We start from the raw sequence: 16936 nt of genomic DNA on the forward strand, positions 1-16936 counted from the left end.
CCAGCACAGGAGAAACCTCAGGACATGTCGGGGAACTGCCAACCTCAGAGTCTGGCACGACAAGACCAAAACCAGTACCGGACAGAGAATCATCATGAGTGGAGGTCACAGGCACTGGACTTTCAAAAGAAGACTTGGATACAAATTCAGAAATTTCTGTGACAATAATATCATCATTGACTACATATGAGTGAAGCTCCATCAGAGCTGAAAAGGTAGCCAGCAAGGCAGCAATGCCTACGGAAGAGGGTAACACCTCAGAAGGACTTGGGGGGCAGGAGACATCTCCTACAAGTTCTGCACCCTTTGGGAGGAACTCGGAGACCTCCAGAACATCAAACAAGACCTCTGGAACATCATTTTTCAAGTTTTCTAAGAAGGATTCTGTACTATCCATGTTACAGGGCAAAACTGGAACTTTATTTTGAGAACAGGGCAGATTTCCCAGGGAAGGTTCCACCATAAACTGAGACTGAATTTCATCATCATGAGTGGAACGTACAGGAATATTCACTGGACCACACACTGACTCCCTAACTTTAATCTCGCTGCACCCAGAATTCTGCGTAGTAGTCAAACTAGCTTGCAACTCCAAAACTGCAGAAAGACAGGAAAAAAATAGCAGCAATACCTAGACGAGCCTCTAGGGGCAGGGCAGGAGATATTGTACAAGGCAATATCGACTCATCCAGAGTACAGGGTGGAGAGTCAGAACTTTCTTCAAAGCAAGAAAGGGACTCCCAAATGTCAGTGTGATTGGACATCGTTTTGTTATTCATGGTACAGGGCAGGCTCAGAGAAAGCGTCTCTGAATAAGGCACAGAAGGTTCAGCATCAGATTCGCAAAACCGAAGCGCTGTCTCACTCTTAGATTCGGCTAACAATGTCGAATCCGAGGAATCAGAACGCAAAGCCTGCGAATCAAAATTCACTTCAGGTTGTAAAAACTGATGCTTCCATAGCGCAAACCTCCGCGATCTGCGGAGCAGACTGCAAGGCATCTAGGACCGAAATACTGGAGCAACTGTCTCCAGGCAACGGGCCCTTACAGGTGAGAACAGGGTGAGACAGGGAATCATTTGCAGAAGAAATAGCGACATCAACAGGATAAACTTTATTAGGCATATTAATTTTACTTTTGACGCTACACAGTCGAGAAACTTTCCCCATAGCAGGGTCACAGATGGAAGATCTCAAAGATCTGTTTCTAAATGACAAAGGATCCCACACATCCTTGAGGAAATCGGCAGACTCATGCCGATCACAATCTGCAGGAACATCCGAGAAACAGGCATCAGATCGCACAGATTCAAACTGCACACTGTCAGGAGAGAATCCTTCAGGATTCGCACAGGAATCAACCACAGCGGCATACTCATTCATTTCAGATTGCACAAAGTCAAGACTCTCATGCTTTACCCCAGAAAGGCAGGAACAATCATCCGACAACGATGTCTCTTTATTGGAATCAATTGGTTGGTGTGTGTGCAACTCATCCAAAATCGTTTGCCATACATAGATCACCAGATCCACATCATCCTTGTCACATTCATCGGAATCAATCAGAAGGTACATAGAATCAAGACAAGCATTCAAGACATCTTCGCTTTTTGCGATGTAAAAATCGCAAAAGGCTTTCCAATCAAAATCGAATTCCTCCAACAAGGCCCCAACATCCCAGGAAGCAAATGGGGGTTCAAACAGGCCAGTATCCAGATAATCTTCATAGGGGTGGAGTTCAGGAACAAGAACAGATTTTTTAACTGCTTTAATGTAGTGTGCGATCCTACCTATAGCAGGATCCAAATAAGCTTTGGATTGGGGCAAAAAACCTGGAAACTGATCAGCAGATGCATTATAAACATCATTATCATACTGCATGGTTTTGCCCATTTCAGACTTGACAGAAATAACCTCTTTATTTGTGGTTGCTATGGGCAATGGATCTTTCCGCTGGGAAGCCTTCCTAGATCTTTTACGTTTAGACTTAGAGGCTTTGGATGGCTGCTTTATGGATGAAAGAGTAGATGGAACAGCTGATTGAGCTGCTGACAACAACTCATTAAGTGGGCATGGTAATTGAGGTAATCTCAGCCAATTGTGAATTAGAAAGGCCAAGAATTCCAGGGGTCTTTGACTCAGGGTGGTATGATCTAACACATCATAAGCCCACATTGACATTTCGCCCCCCAACAGAATGTAGACCATTTGGGGAGCCCAGGTAGACACTGGGGTGCATTGGAATTCAGGGTTCGCTAACAGTTTCGTACACTCAGACAAAAATTCGTCTGCTGATTCAGGTTCAAGTTTTTTAAATCTCTTAAAGGTATAAGAGCCATATTCGACAAAATCGTACAAATCGGAAATTCCGTCTACACTGGGGTTTTGGGTTGGGCTGGTCATACTGTAACGCTTGTGGAACTTTCTCCGTGAGCAGCGCACAACGCGTGCGCTGATACGGCGGAAATCCTCCACAAGCGTGTAATTGCAGGCACCCAGCAAAAGGTGCTACGCACCTGTAGAGGGAAATTCCTGTCGGCAGATGGCGCTGGGGAGTGCAGAGGAACCAATCCTCTGTACCTCCACAAATGCCAGACAGGAATTGTACGAAGCGCAGAACGCAATCGCAAGAGAGGCGATTGCGAATGAGAACGAGCAAAGGGACAGGTTGTATGTGTGTGCGCCAATCCAGTCGCAACCCCGCGACCGCGCACACACAACAGCAGATATGAAATAGGAACGCGATCGCGAGAGGTGCGATCGCCAGACGTGACACAAGGCAGATCAGAATAGAATACGAGGGTAGCAAAGGCACAGCAAATAATACAATGAGAAGATGCGGAAAATAACAAACGCTAGCTAACCGCGAACACCGCACTCATTCGCAACAGTGCACGCGGTTATGCGTGGTCTCCACGTGATAAGCACAATAGAGACAAGCACGCCTAACTAACCATCGACAGACAAACATGAAACAGAGGACGCGAACGCTTGCTTAACGGTTACCTCACCGAGCCTCCAGCAAGCGGTCGTAGCAGACAAGACAGACACACGAAAACAGGGACAAGCGAGAGATAGGATCCACAGCACTAGCGAAAAGTGGCTAGCGCGATCCAGGAAGACACAATAGCAGAACAGAAGGATCCACAGCACTAGCGAAAAGTGGCTAGCGCGATCCCAGGAGACAGAACAGAAGGATCCACAGCGCTAGCGAAAAGTGGCTAGCGCGATCCAGAGAGGCAGAACAGAAGAGATAGCTGGTAGCAACCGCTGCACCAGCTATGCTCCAAGAACAGAGATCAGAACGACTTCCTATCGACCACCGCTGGGACAGGACAATCGCAACAGACAAACAAAACAGATAAACAATCCTAACTGCACTAGGGAAATCTGCCTAGCACGGTTTCCAGGAATTACTCTAAGCTGATCTTCAAACAGAGAGTAAGGCTGACACCCCACCAGGAGTGTTACATAGGACGAAATCCTTATGACCAGCGAAGCATTGTGGGAAAGACATAGTACTTATAGTACACGCCTCCAATGAATGTGGCCAGGCAATTTGCATGACAACGTATGCAAATTCCTCTGCAAGCACAAGCTGCAAAACTGACAGAAGCTCTTCTTTCCAGAGTCCCGCAGCATGTAAACCTACACAATGGTCAAAAGGCTGCCTGCCTGCACAGGCAGCTGAGCAAATCATCACAATATACATGTGTTCATGGATGCTCACTCATGCACACAGGTATAAGCAGCAACAATAACATCTTTATGTGTTACATTTCCACATAAAAATAAAAAGTGCAATATGCCTGTGAATTCAAAAATCAAGCTAAACTCACCATGGGCTAACTTTACCAGACAAATTAATCAATTAACCAGAAAGAAAGGGAAAACATCTAAAGACACCCTGAATGGAGACAGGTTCATTATCTCCACCTGCTTTCTGTGGTCGATTGCCCCCAGCTACCCACCTTTGTGAGTAGACGTTTTATCATCATATTATTTTTAGTGTTACTGACATACACCATTTGGTCTCCAATTTTTGGGTGTTTCCTAACACCCCATCCACTGCTACCCCCAAAGATAAGTAATGCTTGCCACTCCCAACCTGCGCATCCACCCGAAGGCTCACACCATTTACAGACCTTCAGCAGGAGAGGTTAATTTTGTATTTTTTACAAAAACAGTGCTCAGATCCCTTCAAAATGCTTGTTGCCTCACTCTGATTTTAGAATTTTGATTTATAGACTTGGGAAAAGCATATAACTAGAGAAGTAATTGCGAAGGCAAAGCCCTTAAGTGCCTTTAAAAAAATCCTATTTTTGGGATAGTTTCGAATGTCTCCAGGTTTCCATTTCTGCTATTGCTTCTGTTTGATAATTTTTTTTCTGCAGACAACAACAGTAGTAAAAAAAATGTCTGCTCCAGTGCTTTTCCAACTAAAACTGAACATGAGTTTTTTTGAGAAGTTGACCTTTAAATGTCCCATTTTGGAGAGCACTTGAAAGAGGACCAAACTCATAGATTCCATAGAAACACAACAAGCCGCCATTCAATTTCACTTAAGCAGTGTCATAAACAACTGAAGAGGTAACCATTACTGATGGCCTTCTGTGTAAATTTCAGGAAACTAATTAACCGGAACTCTGCTCAGGACTAATAGCATCTGAGCCTACAGGTGGTCTTAATAGGTATCACGTTAATAGACCTGCATGATGAATCCCAATGCTGCACGTAAACTGTGTACTGCCAGTCACCGACTCCTATAAATAACATAAAGTGCTTTCCAGCTTTCATTACTGAGAGCTATCCATTATTTTTATGATGTAATAAAATGTCGTCGGATGAATAAACTCTATTTATTTTATAGATCTTACTGTATGCCTCTCCACAAATGAAGATACTTATTCTGCTATCACCTTCTCAAAGTTTTACACTGCTGACTAACGTTGGAAATATTTATCTTTTCTTCTTCACTTTGACAGGCATTTGGAGAGGAAATTGCACCCATCAGCTCAAAAGTGAAGACAGTGAATGATGTGGCTGGTCAGCTCTCTGCCTTAGATATTCAGCCATCTGCAAAAACGGCTCGCCAGTTGGATGACCTGAACATCAGATGGAAACTCCTACAGGTATTACACTTATTACTTGACTTTCATCATCAGAGTCTTTTTCCATCATCGTGATTTGTGATGAAACAAAAAATACATTAAACTATTTCGCTGTACAAGAAGAAAGTAGAAACCAGCATCACTGAAGCACTACATGAGACAGATTGGTCAACATTTTCATGCACCTATGCCTGCAATTTACTGCACCAGCATCTGCAACAAATTTGCTGTGGCAGTCGAGAGAAGACAATGACAGTTCTTGGGCCTCTTTCAGACAGGAAGCTGAACTGTGGCGTTAACAGGCAGTTCAGTAGCCCATCTGCCACCCCCAAGCACCATTCAAGTGAAATTAAAATGCTGTCGAATGGCAGCACTTGTAACACCACGTGTGTCAGTGCTTAAAGATAACCTGAGTAGGATTGTTTAAATCTGAATAGGACACAGAGGCATGTTCTGTGCACAATGACATGCCTCTGTGTCCTTCTATTGCCGCCCCCAGTCCCCCCATGGCTCTGCTGTCGCCCCTGCAAAATAGCGCTAAAGGTACTGCCTGGGCTGCGGCTTAGCTTCCGATTGGAGTAAGCTTATGGAGGCGTTGAGTGAGGGGACAGAGGCTGGGGAGCCCTGCAATAGAGGAGGCGGGGGGAGGAGAAGCTGATTGACAAATACGAGGTAAATAACAGGCTAGCAACAAGCAGAGTGTCGCTAGCCTGGTGCTATTTTGCACGGGGGACAGCAAAGCCTTGGAGGGAATGGCGGCGGCAATAGAATGACACAGAGGCATGTCATTGTGCACAGAACATGCCTCTGTGTCCTATTCAGATTTTAAAGATCCGCATCGGGTTCTCTTTTACACCTGGTGGTGTTACCTGGCAATAGACAACACATTGGGCTTGATTCACTAAGCCAAATAGCATGCCTTATCAAAGTTAGCACGCCTTATCAAAGTTAACATGCCTTATCAGAGTAGCATAGCGAGTGCTACGAACCGGCAGGGGCTCAGGGCAGGATGAGTGGAGCTCTCGTCATTGCCAACTAGCAGGCATAAGTTCGCTATGCTACTCTGATAAGGCATGTTAACTTTGATAAGGCATGCTATTTGTCTTAGTGAATGAAGCCCCATTGTGTCTGAGCAAGGCTGCAGCCGCACTTTAATATGACTCCATTGGGGAGTCATATTAAAGTGGGGAGACCTGTCAGATCTGTCATTTTAGTTATTTTTAGTGCCATTTGTACACCTTATATGTATGTCTCTTTATCTCTTCCTTACACTATAAAAATGTGCTAGAATTACACTTTACATACAGTATAGTGTATTATTGATGGTTGTGTAGGAGTGCAGGCACAGGAGTAACAAAGGCAAATAAAAACTTGTAAATCCTTTAAAAATAAGATGTTCAGTAACTTGATTTGCACTAGATTGGTATGGTAATTTATGTTGTCCTCAGTAACTATTTGATTTTGTTACTTTTATGTTAAATGCTCTTTTAGAAATACAGCATTACATCATCACACCTAAGCGTAATTACTTAAACTAAGGATTAGAATGTTGTGTAGCTACATTGTTTCACCTCTGGTCTGTATCTCAGTCTTGAATTGAATACTTTGGCAACATTATACATTCTTCTTCATACAGTGACAGTGGTTGATTGATGGAGGCTACAGATATAGACTGGGGTATAACTACTTGTGGATGAAATGCCAGCATTCATTTTAGAACTTCTCAATATTGTAATGTAGGTGGATTTTAACGCCTCCACGACCAGAGCGTCAACTCATAGTCTGAGGAGATCCTTCTATTCAGCAGTTTTTACATTCAAATGTTTTTCAAAATAATTATTTTTCATTAACATTGAAATTATACTCTTATTTTTAGGGACAGATGTGCCTTTATTTTAGTAAGGTGTTTAAAAATGAAAAACAAAAACAAAACAAAAATACTTTTCACTTATTGTTCGGAAGATTCAGTACTTGTAGAAAATATGCAGTTTTCACCAGTTCTGACAACTGTAAAGTACTTCTCTAAGCATAATTTCCTGTTTGCACTTGTTTTGGAATAGCGCACTTTATGTATCTGTCTAAGAATAAGGCTGAATGTATACATTTCTGTGAATGATTCCAAGTTTTTAAGTAAGACCCAAGATAACAAAAATGTGAGAGATGCCATTGCAAACATACTTTTTCAAAGCTGATTTTCAGCATTTATTTATTTATTTAGTGTATTTATAAAGTGCCAACATATTACTTCAGCGCAGCATTTCCTCCATACTACCGCTACACTATGTATGATATTTAAAAGAAGAGCATTAACCACTTCAGCCTATAGGACATTTTACCCTTAACACCAAAAGCCATTTTCCGTAGTGAGCGCTCCTCCCACTCTTTTGGCCATAACTTTATCACTGCTTCTCACACATAAATGATCTATATCTTTTTTTTTTTTGCCACAAATTAGGCTCTTTGTGGATGATACTTGTTTTCAGCAATTACTTTATTTTCTATGCATTTTATAGGCAAAAACAAGAAAAAAAAAGAAAAAACACACTATTTCTCCAATTCCATCCCTTATAGTTTTAAAATAATCAATGCCACTATAAATAAAACCCACCATTTTATTTGCTCATTAGTTCCAGCTATCACAACATTTAAAGTATGTTTCTGTAACGATCGGTGTCAGCAACCAGAGAGAGAATCTGATCCTTGGCGATCCGCAGTATCCCCAAGAATACAGATATACCCGATTATTGAGGATCTGCGGAATCGTCAATAATCAGATATGTCTAACCTCTAGACACCAGGGAGAGTGTAAGTGTTTGGTGCAACAGTAACAACTCTGAGTAAAGACCACCAGAGGAGCTGGTGGCCTATACTCCCGAGGAATTCACCTCTGAGCGGTGGGTGAGATTCCTGTAGCCTGTGGACCCCTGAGCGAGGGACCAAGGCTGGGGCGCAGGAAGCCCTGCTGCTAATATGTAAGGCTTTGCCCTGAACTGGGCTAACGTAACACAGTAATAACACAACCTAGTCTGGGTGTGAGGTCCGTATTCACAACACCCTGGAACTAGTCTGGAGTATAACATAAATGATAATACAGTTCCTTAGCCTTGGGTGTGAGGTCCGTATTCACAACACCCTGGAACTAGTCTGGAGCATAACATAAAAGATAATACAGTTCCCTAGTCTTGGGTGTGAGGTCCGTATTCACAACACCCTGGAACTAGTCTAGAGAATACACAGAGGATACACAGTATTCCTAGTCTGGGGTGTGAGGGCCTTGATCTCAACACCCTGGAACTGGTCTAACAAATAATACCATACAATTAGTACTTTCAGCTATCAAGAATCTGACTCAGTGTGGATTCCCAGCTCCAGCCGGTTCTGGCACACTGTCGGGTCTAGATAAGGTCTGAGTGCCTTCACGCAAGTGTTAGCAATGGCAGACAACCAGCAACTGACAAGCAGCAGAATATATAGTTGCTGGACTCTGCTGCCCCGCCCGAACCATTCAGCCAATCATGAGTCCTACAGGAGTCAGCTGACCTTCCTGATCAGCTGACACTTCCCCTGCTGGTATAAAGGTCCTGCATTCAGGCCCGCGCGTGCATAGCTCTCCATCTGTCTAGGTGCACTAACAGACCCAGCCACACCAAGCACACGCCGCCGCATGCAAGCAGCCGCTTTGCTGTCAGGACATGCAGCGGCTTTTCCGCATTCCACCATACTACCAGACGCGTGTCCATGCGTGCAAACCGCCGCCTTGGACGCGGAATCACCTGCCTCGTTCTTGGCATATGCAGCGGCTTTTCCGCGTTTTCTCACAGTTTCTAGTACAATGTATGGTGGCAATATAATTTTTGAAAGTAAAGGTGTTTTTTTTTCTGTTTTGGGTTTGTTTGTTTTTGTGTCCGGTCAATTTGCAATTGACCTTATGTACTGAGATAACAGCCTTTTTTATATGTATGCTATGAGTATATTAATGAGTCCCTAAGGCAACTATTTATGGATTTTTTTAACTGTTTTTTTTTATTACACTTTTTTTGGTAACTGGAGGAAGAGGGGCTCTGGAAGGGAGTAATTGTATTTTTTAAATACAAATGTGTAGTGTGTAATTTAACTTTTCCCAACTAGTTGGCAGTAGAAACCGATCCAGTTTAACCAGGAAGTGTTTAATTTTTAGGGGTTTGTTTTACTTTTCTTTCCTTTAATTATTATAAATGGACATGGCCCCTGAACAGGGTCATGTCTATTCATTCCAGGCACTGTTATTGATTCAGGAAACCCTTGCTTCCCTACCCCAATCGCCGACACGGACATGCCGCATGGATTGAGTGGTGGTCTTGCACGCAACTGCCGCTGTAACACTGGACGCATATAAGCGTCCATTTAGACTTGAGTGGTGTCTATCTGGATGACTATAGTCGTCCAGATAGACTGAAGTGGTTAAAGAGGAGCTGTATTGTCTGAAAATACCCTAATTAATAAAATTGCTTATTTTTTTACAATTTTCCTTTATAAATTATTTAGTGAGTGTTTGCCCTTGGTAAAATATTTTCTTATCCTTTCCTCCCCCTGAAAGCTCACATAAACCTAGAATAGAACTAGTCAAATTCTAATAGCAGTCTGGCTGATTAGAGAATATAAACAATGTATAGAAGCTGAGTCGTTCACATACCGTAATGCCTTTCAACGAGCCAAATGGGCTTGAAACTGCATACAGTCTGTTTTCTATCCTTCTCATGGTAAAAGTTGCCAGACAAGTCAGATGGGACACACAAAATAGTAAACAGTAAGTCCTAGACAACATTAATGCTGGATACACACGTTGCGTTTTGCCGCGCGATTCGCGAAATAGATTTCATCGATTCAATTATTTCCAACATGTTCGATCGTGTTTCGATGGATACAGCCGTCGATTTTGCATATTAAGTATGCAAAATCGATGGCTGTATCCATCGAAACACGATCGAACATGTTGGAATAATCGAATCGATGGAATTGATCCTGCGAATCGCGCAGCAAAACGCAACGTGTGTATCCAGCATAACTCTGAATCTCAACAATGCAATAGCTAACATGTCTACATCAGGAGGTGAGAAGTGTAATCACAGGAAGTACATGGAGAGACCTCCAACACTGGTAACTGGAATCTGTCAGAATCTGTCTTGTGGTTGCATGGACATTGCATGAATATTGCACAACTTCAGCAAACCCAGTTACACAGATGATTTTTTTTGTATGGAAAGTTCATATCCACATGAATCACATACAACCAACATTGCAAATTTGCTTTGTTTATTTTTGGGTTTAATCGCGCTTTAATACAAGGTTCAGCCATATTAATTAGTTTACCATCCTTAAACCTCAAAACACAGCAGTATTTAGGTCTCTTCTTTAGTAGTACTGAGGTCAGCGTACACAGCCTTGTGTGTAGATTACATTGACAGAGTGATTTCCTAGCCAGCTTTGTCAGGCAATCTGATCTTACAGCTGCCATAAATTGGTATTCATTGCTTCCAGTCTGGATTGTTTGCAGGTCAGCATGCTGGTTTCATCTGGTAATTAAAGGGAACCTAAACTGAGAAGGATATGGATTTTTCCTTTTAAAATAATACCAGTTGCCTGACTCTCCTGCTGATCCTGTGTCTTTAATACTTTTAGCCACAGCCCCTCAACAAGCATGCAGATCAGGTGCTCTGACTGAAGTCAGACTGCATTAGTTGCATGCTTGTTTCAGGTGTGTGATTCAGCCACTACTGCAGCCAAAGAGATAAGCTGGACAGATCAGAGATCAATTGCCAAGCAATTGGTATTGTTTAAAAGGAAATATCCATATCCGGCTCAGTTAAAGTTCCCTTCAAAGGTAATATTTGAAGAATATTGAACCCGAACCCAAATACAACATTTCTATTAGAAATCAGGATCATTAGTAAATAAAGACAGTGTACAGAGGCAACATTAGTAAATGAATTACCTTTTTCATTGGCCAAATGTGCTTGCCACTGCAGTACACCTTGCTACCTCTCCTCTCTGGATTTAGAGTGCGAGTCGGTTAAATACGTCTTTGTGATACACAAATTAAGAAGAATAGTAGATGCCAGGCTACATTTCCCAGCATCTCACATTACAGTAGAAAACTTGAAGTTGATCCACGAAGTGGCAGTAAAACTGACATACACACACAGTGAACTTCAGATTTACCTTCATTTACGCAAGCAACATAACATGGATTGCATATATAGAGTAACTCTTGCTGTGTACACTCCATGGGCATTGCTAGTATAATGCACTTGGTAAAAAGTTATTATGTGCGTGTGTTGATGTTACCGGCACTTCGTAAATCAACCTCCATGTGTCTGCTACAGGAAACAGGCTTGTAATTCACAGGAAGTAGGTGGTGACCAGTTGTAAGACCTCATTCTACAAAGAAAAAATGAGGGGGTAAATGATCTTTATGTCTGTAGGGCTAGTTACTCTTACTCTGACTTCAAAAATAATGTTTTATTTGTTTGTTTGTTTTTTTCATTTTAAAAGTTCAGTTATAATAATGTACTATAGTTTTGGTCCATAATATGTACTTTTTCTCCTCCAAGAGGGGAGAAAATAGCTGTACATCATATAGACCCAATAATACACTATTATTACGCCAGGTGTCCTCCCACATAGCAATCCCCACTACCTCCCCACATAGCAATCTCTTCAGCCTCCCCACATAGTAATCCCCAATGCTCCCTCACATAGCAGTCCCCGCTGTGACCACTGCCTTTCTCCATATAGGCATCCCCTGTTGCCCCTCCACATAGTAATCCCCACTACCCCCTCACATAGCTGCTCCCCCCCCCCCCACATACACATACATGTAGCAATCCCTGCAGCCTCCCCGAGTACTGGTAATCTATAGTCAAGTGCAGTGGAAACTCTCACCTCTCCAGTCAGCATGCCTCAAGTCCTCTGTCTTGTGTGCCCTCCTAGCTTGGTTCATCCCTATCACACATGCACTATCGCACATGCGCCAGGGTCACAGTGTGGAAGGGTGCCAAAGATAATGCAAGCCAGGTGGAGACACAAGATGGAGGACTCAGAGCACACCAGCTGGAGAGGTGGGGGCTGCTGTTGCCTGGAGATTACTGTCACCTGGGGAGGCCAAGGGGATTGCTATGTGGGTGGGAAGGTAGCGAGGATTACCGCTACCTTGGCTTGAGAGGCTGTGGTGATGCAGTGGGAATTCCAAGTACCTTGGTGGTTCTGTGGCTCTATGTTGAGCGCCTGTACTTCAATATGACAGTGGGACTCACTCGCACAACTGGGGGCTTCCAGGACATTTCCAGAGTCAGCTAAAGTTCCACTGACCCCCTCATGTTTGCCTCCATGTGGCCCTTCACAGAACTACTCTCCTAACTGCTCAATAACCGTCAGTCAGATTTTTTTTTCTCTTTTCTTCTCATTTTCACACAATTTCTGGAAGTGTTACAGGGAGGGGCTTGAGGGATAAACTTCACAAGACATTGCGCCATGGACACACCAGGTTTAGAATATTTTTTCCCCTGCTTTTTGTACTCTAAACCTAGGTGCACCTTACGGTCAGGAGCGTCTTATGGAGCAAAAAATACGATAATTTATACTAACATAATTGCATTGATAATTTGCCTTCTTAAAGGGAACCTGAGATGGGGGATTAGCCTTAAAATATACATACCTGGGGCTTCCTCCAGCCTCTGATCGCTCCCACGCCGTCCTTTTCTCTCTCCCCGTTCTTCTGTAATTGGTCCCAGAAAGTCCTTCAGTCCGGAGCCAACTGCGCATGCACAGCCCACCGCGAGCGATCCTGCCACGTTCGTGTAGTCTGGAGCGTTTTGCGCAATACTAATGTGCAGCCGCAGGACCACAGCGAGACAGGGGAGCATGCCTGGTTGGATTGCGCAGTGGCCCCAACTGATGTATTTTCCGGGGCCAGTACCAAACGGAGAGGGAGAAAAGGACGCTGTGGGAGTGGTAGGCCAGAGAAAATGTTTTAAAAATACTGCATAATCTCTATTACAGACCGTGGGGGTGGGTGGTGTTCTGTACTTGCTGTACATTTATTTCCGGCAGATCTACATTAATGATCAGGGCCGCATTATGCTTCTGACGGTTATTTTACAGTACACATCCAGTACTGCAGAAGCTGACCTTGCATGTGCTAAATTGTTCCTGTCATCTGTGCTCCTCAGCAAGAAGCAAATTATTCTACTGGGGCATGATTTTATTTTTCTTTGATGTTCTCCATTTGTAATTTTTATGTATTTATCTGTTGCTCCCTGGCACCTTCGTGATACATATATTGGATGCAATTTGTAAGCGCTGTTGTAATGCCATAAATCATCTTACAGTTTATTGAGAGCTCTGAAAGTTGGCAGGGAAAAAAATTGTTTTATTGCCTCCCATGCAAAATGATTATTAAAACAAATACAGATTTTACTTACATTGGACAGTGTGTCCCTCAGAAGATGCTGACTCTGCAGAGGGCAAGCATTTCACATTGCTGCATCCCCAAAAAAGGTAAAGACTAAGTAAAGGGGAACTACAGGTAAAACACAAGGGTCAGAAACATAAATGTATTAAGTGAATACCTGCGTGCTTGTGTCTGTTTCTAGTTTTTAACCCTTTCCAATTCTCAGGGCAGTTTCTAGGCTAAAATGCACCCAGGGTGACAGTGTAAAAATTGCGCCCCCTCCCCCTGCCGTGGAGCCAGGTATAGGTGCCCACAGTATAGGTTAGCCAGGTCTAGTTGCACTCAGTATAGGTAGCCAGCTATAGGTCCCCCCAGTATAGGTAGCCAGGCATAGGTGCTCCAGTATAGGTAGTGGGCTATAGGTCCCCCCAGTATAGGTAGCCAGGCATAGGTGCCCAAGTATAATTGCCCCCAGTATAGGTTAGCCAGGCATGTGCCTCCAGTATAGGTATCCAGTATAGTTGCCACCATTATAGGTTAGATAGGCAGTTGCCCCTGGTATAGGTTAGATAGGTAGGTGCCCCAGTACAGATTACCTAGGGGGGTGCCTCTAATATAGGTAGCCAGAATAGTTGCCCTCAGCATAGGTTAGATAGGTAGGTGACCCCAGTATAGGTTAGTTAGGTAGCTGCCCCCAATACAGGTTAGCTAAGTGGGTGCCTCTAATATAGGTAGCCAGAAGAGTTCCCCCAGCATAGGTTAGATAGGTAGGTGCCCCCAGTATAGGTTAGTTAGGCAGGTGCCTCCAATATAGGTAGCCTGTATAGTTGCCACCAGTATAGGCTAGGTAGGTAGGCGCCCCCAGTATCGGTTAGCTAGGTAGGTGCCCGCAGTATAGGCTAGGTAGGTAGGTGCCCCCAGTATAGGTTAGCTAGGTCGGTGCCTGCAGTATAGGTTAGCTAGGTAGGTGCCCGCAGTACAGGTTCGATAGGTAGGTGCCCCAGTATAGTTTAGATAGGTAGTTTAGATAGGTAGCCCCCAGTATAGGTTACATAGGTAGGTTCCCCCAGTATAGGTTAGATAGGTAGGTTCCCCCTAGTGTAGTTTATATAGGTAGGTGCCCCCAGTGTATAGTTTAGATAGGTAGCTTCCCCCAGTATAGGCTAGGTAGGTAGGTTCCCCCAGTATGGGTTAGGTAGGTAGGTTCCCCAGTATAGGTTATAAAGGTAGATGCCCCCAGTATAGTTTAGATAGGCAGTTTCCCCCAGTATAGGTTAGGTAGGTAGGTGCCCTCCCTCATAATGGAGGGGGGAGCCGCGGGGAGGGCAGCCCAACCTCTCTCTCCCTTCCTCTCCCCGGGCCGCCCTCCGTGCTCCCCCCTCCGACTGCAGAGTAATTAGCGCAGGGAAGCGTTATATACAGCTACTCACCTCCCTGGTTCCAATCGCCGCTGGTCTTCTCCTCTCTGCATAGACGCTATACACACGCTGCTTCCTGCTAAACAGGAAGCAGCATGTGTATCAGCGTCTATGCAGAGAGGAGAAAACCAGCGGCGAGTGAGCGGTGATTGGAACCAGGGAGGTGAGTAGCTGTGTATAACGCTTCCCTGCGCTAATTACTCTGCAGTAGGAGGGGGGAGCACGGAGGGCGGCCCGGGGAGAGGAAGGGAGGGAGAGGTCGGGCTACCCCCTCTATTACAGTGCCCCCCCTCCCTCTGTGCTCAGGGCTGCCGCACGGCCCCTAGAAACACGCCTGCCAATTCTATGTCTATGTCCGACATTAGCCTTTTCCAGCATAGGTCCAATGTTAGACATAGTCTCTCATAGGAAAATATGGCTGCTGCTAGGGGTGCTGTTGCCAAATAAAGTCTGGCACAGCATCAGCTCCATAGATAAAAGGCCAACACTTTGATCGCCGCCAGCCCCATCCTCTGCCATTGTGCCACATAATTTAAATATTATGCAGGCGCCTTTGTGCTCATCACTATGGGCACCATTGTCGGATCTAGTTCGGCATGTCATCACCCTATGAGAATCAGTGCTGTGTAATTATGGAATTATGCTGGCCCTCATGCAATAGGGGCAGAGCTACAGTGTTCGAGCTGGCCCCCCTAATCCCATTCCCCCACCATCCGCTAATAACATAAGCGTGTGTGTGTTTGGGGTTGACGTGGGTGATTGCTAAATTGGATTGGAAAGGGTTAATTGTATAGATTAGATTGCATTCTTGGACACCAGTATATGACTATGCCCTTTTTCTGTGAGTTCCAGCCATCACACTTGATATTGCATATAATGCAGTTTAGCGCAGGAAACCGGCATAAAGACTGTCAGCATTATCAGCATATTTTGGCACCAGAAATAATAGTGCAGTTTGTCCTGGAATTCTACATCATCATTTTCCTCTGCAGTGAGCTAAATATTTAACAAAATTTTAAATGCCTGCTCAAAGGCTTTGTATAGCCACACCATGTTTTGGATTTGCCCGTGCTCTGCCCCTTCTCCACTGATGCGACATAGTGCATGCTGTACTCTGACTTTGGGAGAAAGTGTAACAAAGTTGCATACCAAAAGCAGAGTTATGCAATTATCTTGTGGTTTTACTGTTTAATTTTTTTTCTTGTAATAAAATCACAATGGGAAAACAACCAATTGCACAAAAATCGCGGAAAAGGAAAGTGAAACAGCTCGGTGTAAAATAGAAAGGGTCCCTTAGGTTTGCTTTGAGCAGTTGTGGAGACAATTAGTGCCATTCATTTTATCTAATTGTACCTCTGCACCCAGTGTAAGGCCCCTTCCCCACTTGTGCATTGCTGATCGCATTTTCAGCAACACACAGCATATGTGATCCACAAGGACATCAGAAGTGCATAGCTTTTCCAACTAGCATTCCAGCGCAGTAACACAACGCATTGTTGTATGCATTTTTGCACAAATGCAGTGCGATTCCATTTATTATAAATTAATAGAATTGCGACCACATCAGGGAGAATCGCGTGGGAATGCAAGTGTTATGCGTTATAACGGCCACCTGCTTTGCATGCAGAGCTCAAGTGGGGAAGGGACCTAAGCGGTGCCAAGGTTTCAGCAGCAAAACTGAAAGAATTGTTACATTGTAAACTCTATTGCATTGGTAATGCTGCAGTTAGTATTGTTATTATAATTATTTAGTATTTATATATCGCCAACATCTTGCATAGTGCTTTACAGAGTATATAGTCTTGTCATTAACTGTCCCTCAGAGAAGCTCACAATCTTATCTCTGGCATAGTTATATTCCATTGTAGTTTAGTGCCAATTTAGGAGGAAGCGTGTCAGCGTAAGGTCAGAGCAAGTGAGCTGCGAACAACGGGAATGAAGGTAAAAATAGACTGATGAGATAAACAATTGGATATGTC

At 43.9% G+C, this 16936-nt stretch overlaps 1 protein-coding gene across 13 annotated transcripts in view; it reads left to right on the top strand.

Moving 5' to 3' along the window:
• UTRN (utrophin) overlaps window positions 1–16936 on the top strand; it is an 863547-nt gene that overhangs the window by 694210 nt on the left and 152401 nt on the right. For all 13 annotated transcript variants that reach the window (XM_068232090.1, XM_068232089.1, XM_068232092.1 and 10 more), the window contains one exon: window positions 4986–5132. In XM_068232090.1, the coding sequence (XP_068088191.1) occupies window positions 4986–5132 (147 nt within the window). The remainder of the gene's footprint in view (window positions 1–4985; window positions 5133–16936) is intronic.

This window comes from Hyperolius riggenbachi, chromosome 4, assembly GCF_040937935.1.
Source record: "Hyperolius riggenbachi isolate aHypRig1 chromosome 4, aHypRig1.pri, whole genome shotgun sequence".
NCBI lineage: Eukaryota > Metazoa > Chordata > Amphibia > Anura > Hyperoliidae > Hyperolius > Hyperolius riggenbachi.